The sequence below is a fragment of the Lactuca saligna genome, chromosome 1 (assembly GCF_052625555.1).
Source record: "Lactuca saligna cultivar CGN05327 chromosome 1, ASM5262555v1, whole genome shotgun sequence".
NCBI lineage: Eukaryota > Viridiplantae > Streptophyta > Magnoliopsida > Asterales > Asteraceae > Lactuca > Lactuca saligna.
In genome coordinates, this window is record NC_136417.1 from 93,639,431 (window position 1) to 93,647,646 (window position 8,216).

Here is an 8,216-nt window from a genome sequence, read left to right on the forward strand (position 1 = left end):
TTCAAAACAAACTTGATCCAATGAATCAAAACGATCAGGAATCAAAAACGAAACGCACGAATTCAATGAAATTAAGAGATATCATAGAGATAGACTCACCAAAATTGCTCAAATTGCGACAAAAGTTCGAAACCGAGAATCATTTTTCAAAAATCACCTTGATCTTGAAGACCCGCTTTGATACCAATTGTTGTTACATAAGAACTTGGTTTGGCATGTGGAATTAAATTTTGCACAATTGAACATGGTGATTTGGGTGTTCAAGAGATGTATTTATTATGTATGGTGTTACACAAAAAGGATCTAGATCTAGACTACATAAATAACACACTTACACACTCAACTTTTACATCTCTCAAGCACTCCTCTACAAGTGGACAAACCCACCTTATATAGAGGTGTTTACATGTCTCTCTCACTCTCACTAACACATGGGTCTAAAGGCTAATGCACAACATGCAAGTGGGTTTTACAAAAGTCAAACAATTACAAAGTCAATCATGAATATCTTTGCACCCCAACACTTAGGGTGTTCAAGACTTGTAGATCACGATATGAATCTTCATCATCATCCTCCAGGAGGTATAAATTTTAAATCCATTTTATCCATATGTTAAATCTCTTTAGATTCTTGATTTCCATGTCCTTTGGTCTCATAATCTTGAGTCTTGAGAGTATAAGCTACTCCAGACCTTGTGGTTGTCATTCCTTGTGGTATCTGAGTTTGAGGAGTCATAAAAATGGGATCTTGGTTGTTCGTATTCATTCATGCAAGAGTTTTTGGATATTAAAAGGTGTTAAGAAGCTAGAATTTGGATTTGAGCTTTATCTAGCCATGCAAAGGTATAAAGTTAGCAACAATATCACTCTAGACGTTTATTAGGACCAGATATGAGCAATAGAAGGTTCGTCTTTATTGGTTGAGAGCAAAAATTGGAAATAGGTTAACAACATGGTACATAGAGCGTACTCTCAGTACACATGGCATAACGTTACACAGGGTGTAAGTCAATTGGCGTTGATCATTGACTTTTTTACTAGTCTGACCTTTGGTTAACTATGAGGGGTTGAGGACTTGGAAGTGCAAAATGGTCTTTTGCCCAAATGAGCATTAGCCTTGGCTTTTGTACCTACATAGGGTTTTGTTTTGGATATGTTTAGTGGGCACATCACAAGTGGCTGGTGTGTGAGATCTATTCCTTTACCGATCGAGGTGAGTCTCGTCACTATACTTGTGGGTAGAAGGCATCAATACCGACCTACTAGATTATGTTATGTAGGAAGACAAGTTGGTGGCCCCTGGAAAGTGTATGAAAAACCTGGATATGGCTCCTGACAAATATTATGCAAGACCAAGGTATGGACCTTAATAGGTATATGTAGGTTGATAATTATCTTTTTCAACCTTGCATGGAAGACTAGGAGGTGGATCTTGGCAATTGTTTGTAAAAACAGGGTTTTGGCCCCTAGCTTAGGAAGGAAAGACCATGATACAACTCATGGCATGATAGTAATTGTAAGACTTTGGTTCGCAAATAACATTCAGTATTCTATGTATTGTGTGTGGTGTTTTGGGGAACTCACTAAGTTTTGTGCTTACAATTTCACGTTTATGGTTTCAGGTACTTCCGGTTCCAAAGTGAAGCGCCTGACATGATCACACAACATCCCCCCAGAGTTTTCCATGTTGGTTGTTTGTGATTCTTATCTAATCTTTTAATGATATATTCACTTTGATTGGTTTCTAAACAAATCGTTTGCATGGTTTATTGTTTTAAAAATGAAAATTTTACTAAGAATATTTGGAACGTTACAACTATGAAATATGCAAAATCGGCCAGACACGCCGCATCCGATAGAGGGCGCACCGCATCTGTTGTAAGTCTAGATTAAGATTTTCGATTTTACAAAGTAGTGCAAATAGCATAAACCTAATGCATTTGGTAAAAACTATTGGGTTTTCTATGCGTCTACACACACGATTAAGGCATCAGAAACAAAACATGATATATATATATATATATATATATATATATATATATATATATATGTGTGTGTGTGTGTGTGTACATACAACCTAGGATCTAGGTTTTACTAATTATAGAAACCTACTTTTAAAATCAAACAAAAGAACGGATTAAACACTAACCTCTTGTCATCTTGGTTGAGATCTGTTAATTGTCAGATCGTGCAATGGATGAAGCACCGAAAGGAGAATTACTTTTTAATGTAGTCATACCCAAACCTGAAAAATGCTAATAAGAAAAAACCCTTGGAGAAGTTAATCGAAATCACTAGCCATATGAGAGAGGTTATGATTTTTGAATATTAAGAGAAAGGGGCATGAGTAGGCGATTATACATAGACAATCAATAGTTAGAGTTTGATCTCTAACAATTTATTTGTAGACAACAGATAAATCCTTAAATATTTCAAATTCTTTAGGACAATCCTTACATATATCCCTATAAGTTATAGGCCAAAACCGATCATGGTTTCTTTCCATAAGTTTCTGAAATATTCCAATAAATCTCTATGATTTAATTAGTATTTAAATTCTTTAATTAATTAAAAAAAGTTCAATTAATTCTAAAATAATTTTCATAAAACTTAAAATATTACCAAAAAATTCATGACTTTTTACAGTATTTTCAACTATTATCCCTCATAATTACTCATGCCCGTTTGTTTATTCTTCTAGTTTCTTGCTAATTGATGTTTTATTTAATGTACCTGTTGTCGGTTAAAAAAAATTAAATACCGAAGTTTTATTGCTTACACAATAAAAAAAGACTATGGCATTTAAACTTGAATTATTAAATACCGAAGTTTTATTGCTTACACAATAAAAAAAGACCATGACATTTAAACTTGAATTAGACCCACAAATTATTCATTATACAATTAAATAATCTCCACCAATAAATTATGCAAGACTTTTGTAACAATAATCATGCAACTTGTCGCATTCTTCTTTGAGAACAAATTCGAAAAGAAAAATATATGATCTATCAAGTGCGTATTAGAATAAATTTCTTTTGTAGCAGGTATGCAGTATTTATATATAGCTGAGGGTATGGGGAGAAATGCATTCATAAATTAATTTTTTTATGGTATCATTTGTTATATTACAAAAATTATAGTAGACTCAGTCGCATGTTTTAGTCTTATCAAGTGGGCATAAGAAAGCATTGATGGTATTTTCCACCAAGTATTTTAATATTCCCAAATATTATGCGACAACTAAGTCTTCAAAATTTTGGAGTAATCCAAAAGGGCAATAAAATAACTTTGTAATTGGTATGTGTGTATACATATATAAGGGGATGGGGAGGAGTAGATGCATACATTCATACATAACAGGTAAGATTATAAAGTAGTCTTATTGATATTCTTTCATGTTAGTTTTATTTTGTGGTATAAACTAGCAAAACAAAATTATCATTTGTTATAGTTAAATTATATTAAACTTTGTGTTTTGTTTTAGTCTCAATACATCATTAATACTTTGAAGTCAGTTAGCTTAATATAATTTCTAAATTTTATTTGCCTGATACGATATTATATATGTATCAAATTGAATCATTTACATACGGTGATAAAGTTTTATTATGTGAATTAACCTCATACATGGTCGGATTTGTCATCAATGTCCATGCAGGAAATCAGAAGATACACACGTACAGGACCTCAATCACATAATAATCGGTTATTCCTCTCTCTCTCTCTCTCTCTCTCTCTCTCTCTCTCTCTCTCTCTCTTCCCTCTCCCTCTCCCTCTCCCTCTCCCTCTCCCTCTCTCAATACACTAAAAAGATCATATATATGTACATATACATAAATATATATGCAGCCGTATAGATCATCTTCATGAAAAAATAAACTACACCAAATAATGTATGTGGAAGAAAGTCATTCAAAAAACTAAAAAAAGTACTAAACATTTATCAAAATATCCATACAATGTATATGACTATATGCATGCGAATATTCATACCAAAAACAAATTCAAAACTTTTCTAGGCGCTTCTCTTAGATGCCAGTACGTAAAAAATAATTTGATCTTTTTTTGAATTTTTTTTGAATATTATGTAGAAAAACATTTATCATTTTATATGGATTTCTTAGTATATATATATATATATATATATATATATATATATATATATATATATATATATATATATATATAAAAGGTAGAGTTCATATGAGAAAAAGGGGTTTCGAGAGACAATTGATGTGTTTCGTGTTATACATTTTGATGTCAAAAAATAAAAACTGAAAAATATAATAAAATTTTATCAAAAATGAAAAAAAAAAATACATAACTAAGAAATTCATTACTTTTTATTTCCAAATTAAAATAAAATAAAAATAAAAACCATTAATCTATAGAACTAATGTATAAAATATCAATCAAAATATATATTTTCATTAATATTCTTATTGACTTCTACAAATAATATAGAATGTTACTAGAAACATATACTATATATAATATTCTAATAGTTTATTATGTATGTAATATTTTAATAGAATACTGATGTATAATATACACATGAACAGTGGGTTTTTTACTTTTATTATGTTTTGTATTTTTGGATTTTTCCAAATTAAAATTGAATAAAATTTTAGAAAGCCATATTTTTCTTTATTTTTTAGAAAAAAAAAATGAACAATAGAAAAATATGGCATGAAACAATACGCTTTTGGTCTTAGAATAACCTTATATATATATATATATATATATATATATATATATATATATATATATATATATATATATATATATATATATATATATATATATAACCGAATAATTCGTGATCAATTCAAGCAATTTTGAAGAATGTCTAACGAATTAAGCTTCTTGAAGTCACGTCTTCCCCTTTTCACTTTATTTGTTTCTATTTTGTTTGTGTTTTGATTGATAATAGAACCAGAAAATATATTCCATCCATTTGTGGTAGTTAGTTGGTTCGCAGTGATACTGTGTTAAGGTGATGATCGGTGTATGATAGGAACCATAATCCTTTCTATAGCTTCTTTGACGCTCTGTTCTGTCCTTAATAATTCAAGTTATTTTTGCACACTAGAAAAATTCAACTTAGAAGTATAATGTTTTGGAATTTCTCATACTCATGTTTGAGGCCTTTTATAAATATTAATATGAAAAAAAAATGTTGTTTAATTAAACGATGCCTAGAAACTATTAAATTAAATAACATTTATTTGAGAAGATAACTTAAATAATTTCTGCAAATAAAAAAAACATAAAGAACCATGCACATATTTTTTGAAAATATTGTTTGTTTACTATTTTGTTTAAAGGTAGTATTTTTGCATAAATGCATATAGTTTTGAAGAGTGAAATCGCATATAATTTTGAAGAGTGAAATCAGCATAATTATCAAAATGAATAATTATTATGTTTTAAATGTAGGTTTTACCTGAAACAGTCATGAATAGATACGTCGCTGTGGCTATTGGTATTGATCTTGGTACAACATATTCTTGTGTGGGTGTTTGGCAAAATGACCAAGTTGAGATCATTTCCAATGATCAAGGAAATAGGACTATGCCATCTTGTGTTGCTTTCACAAATGGCGGACGTCTAATAGGTGAAGGTGCTAAGAACCAGATTTCTATGAACCCGACAAACACCATCTATGGTTTGCATTTAAATAATTTAGTCCTTTGTTTTAAGCTCTATTGTTACCTGTTAGTGATTAATATAAACTTGGTGGATTTTCAGATGCAAAAAGATTGATTGGAAGGAGATTCAGTGATACCAAACTTCAGGAAGACATGAAGTTATGGCCTTTCGAAGTCATAAAAGGAAGTAACAACATTCCAAAGATTTTAGTTTCTTACAATGGTGAAAATAAAGAGTTTTCTGCGGAGGAAATTTCATCCATGGTTCTTATTAAATTGAAAGAAGCTGCAGAGAAATTCCTTGGTAAAACTGTACGTGATGCAGTCATCACAGTACCAGCTTATTTTGATGATTCCCAACGCCAAGCAACAAAGGATGCTGGTCATGTTGCTGGACTTAATGTTCTACAAATAATCAATGAGCCAACCTCAGCAGCAATCGCATACGGATTGGACATGAAAAATGATATAGTTCGTGACATAAATGTGCTTATCTTTGATTTAGGTGGTGGTACATTCGATGTCTCTCTTGTCACCATTGATAAGAAGGGTACGATAGCAGTTAAGGCTGTTGCCGGTGACACTCACTTAGGTGGTCAGGACTTCGATAACACAATGGTTGACTTTTTTGTGGAACAATTCAAGAGAAAGCACAGTATAGACATCGGTAAGAATAAAAGAGCATTATCTCGATTGAGGGTAGCTTGTGAAAAGGCAAAAAGAGTTCTCTCTTCAATTATTGATACTACTGTCGATATCGACAGCTTACATGATGGTGTTGATTTTTCTATGAGAATCTCTCGTGCAAAGTTTGAAAAGCTTAATGAAGACTTCTTTAGTAAGTGTATAGAGATGGTGGAAAAGTGTTTGGGTGATGCAGAATTGCATAAAAAACAAATAGATGAGGTAGTATTAGTTGGTGGGTCAACCAGGATACCCAAGGTACAACAATTGTTGAAAGACTTCTTCCAAGGAAAAGAGCTTTCTAAGAAGATCCATGCTGATGAGGCAGTTGCATATGGTGCAACAGTTCTTGCTGCAAAATTAATCGGCTGTAGTGGCAAAAAAGTTAGCAACTTAGTGTTGATAGACGTTGTGCCTCTATCACTAGGTGTAGAAGTCCGTGATGGCTCTTTGTCTATTATAGTTAACAGAAATTCCTCAATACCCACCAAGAAGGAAAGGAATTATGTTACTGCTGATGATTACCAAAAAGTTATAACATTTAATGTCTATCAGGGTGAGAGAACAAGGGCTGTGGACAATAATTGGTTGGGAAAATTCGAAGTCGCAGTCCCGCCTGCACCGAAGGGTAAGTCACAGGTAAGAGTAGCCTTTGACATTGATGCTAACGGTATTTTAAATTGCTCGGGAGTGGAATTAACAACTGGCCTAAAAAAAGGGATTATAATTACTAACTACAAGGAGAGGCTTTCAACGGAAAATATCGAAAAAATGCTTGATGATGCTCATAAGTACAAGTTAAAAGACGAGGATTACAAGAAGACGATTTTTGCACGTAATGCGTTGGAGGGGTACATAGACGATGTGAAAAGCAAAATCAAGAAAATAGGAAACACTACGAAGAGGTTTAACAATAAAGACCTGCAATTAATGGAGACCGCCATAGAAAAAGCAAGCGAAATTCTTAAACAAAGTCGGGTTGTAGATTTTGATGAGTATCAAAAGGCGCTAAATCAGTTGGAAAAGGTATGTTTGCCAATCATTTCCCAACATGTTTAAACTAAATATGCTTAATCGTGATGCAAAATTATTTGGAGTGTCATCTACTATAAAGTATGTGTTATACTTTGTATTTTTAAATAAGTGTTTACATTTGAGTGTTGTATTGAATTTGTATGTGAGTGAAGAATCAAATGATTTTGATAATATGTCTACTATATACAGTCAATAAATATATTTCTCCTTTTTCAATTTGCACTTTTAGTTTTAGAAAAATAGATACCAAAAATTTGTCATCAAATATGGTTAATGAACATTGTTTATGAAACAATATGGTAACATAAAATTCCTTCGTTAGTTCTTGTTAATCCCTTACATAAGTTTTTATTTTTTTTCATTTATCCATGTTTTATCGAAGGTTTGTTTCTATGTCTGCTAAAAGAATGGGCATAATCTGTTTGCTTTTAGTTCATTTCCTTATTACATGTTCCAAATTCAGTAGCAAATATATAAAGAACATGAACATGAAAACATATAGCTTTTAACATTACAACCAAAATAAAATGCAATAATACAAACTACAGTGCACTTATAATAAATAAACTTCTCAAATGAAAAATTACAATCATTAAGAAAAAGTAGAATACCATATTTTAGTGTGTAATGTTCTAAAAGAAACTACAAATTACCAAACCAAGTTTTGTAAACCTATAATTTCCAAAAGTGATGTACTTTTCTGCAAAGTAGGTAAACTTTTGCTTGTAATGTTTGGATAAATGACTACATCAGTCCATGGTTGATTGGCTTGCGAGAGCTTAATTTCATCTATAAAATAAAGCCATTTTGTAAGCCTCCTCATCCTCATATATTACAAAACTA

At 31.5% G+C, this 8,216-nt stretch overlaps 1 protein-coding gene across 1 annotated transcript; it reads left to right on the forward strand.

The window, feature by feature from the left end:
• Positions 1-3,304: 3,304 nt before the first annotated feature.
• LOC145041699 (heat shock 70 kDa protein 3-like) lies at positions 3,305-7,589 on the forward strand. Its single transcript, XM_078989854.1, has 4 exons — positions 3,305-3,363; positions 3,662-3,708; positions 5,443-5,671; positions 5,755-7,589. Exons 3-4 carry the CDS (start codon positions 5,461-5,463, stop codon positions 7,395-7,397), a joined length of 1,854 nt encoding a protein of 617 aa, XP_078845980.1. The 5' UTR covers positions 3,305-3,363; positions 3,662-3,708; positions 5,443-5,460; the 3' UTR covers positions 7,398-7,589.
• The last annotated feature ends 627 nt before the right edge of the window (positions 7,590-8,216 follow it).

What these genes read in the sequence shown, in the direction of transcription:
- LOC145041699 (XM_078989854.1), top strand. Translation starts at nt 5,461, where the DNA reads ATGAATAGATACGTCGCTGTGGCTATTGGTATTGATCTTGGTACAACA. An exon ending in CCCGACAAACACCATCTATG is followed by an intron (nt 5,672 to 5,754) that starts GTTTGCATTTAA and finishes GTGGATTTTCAG; the next exon opens with ATGCAAAAAGATTGATTGGA.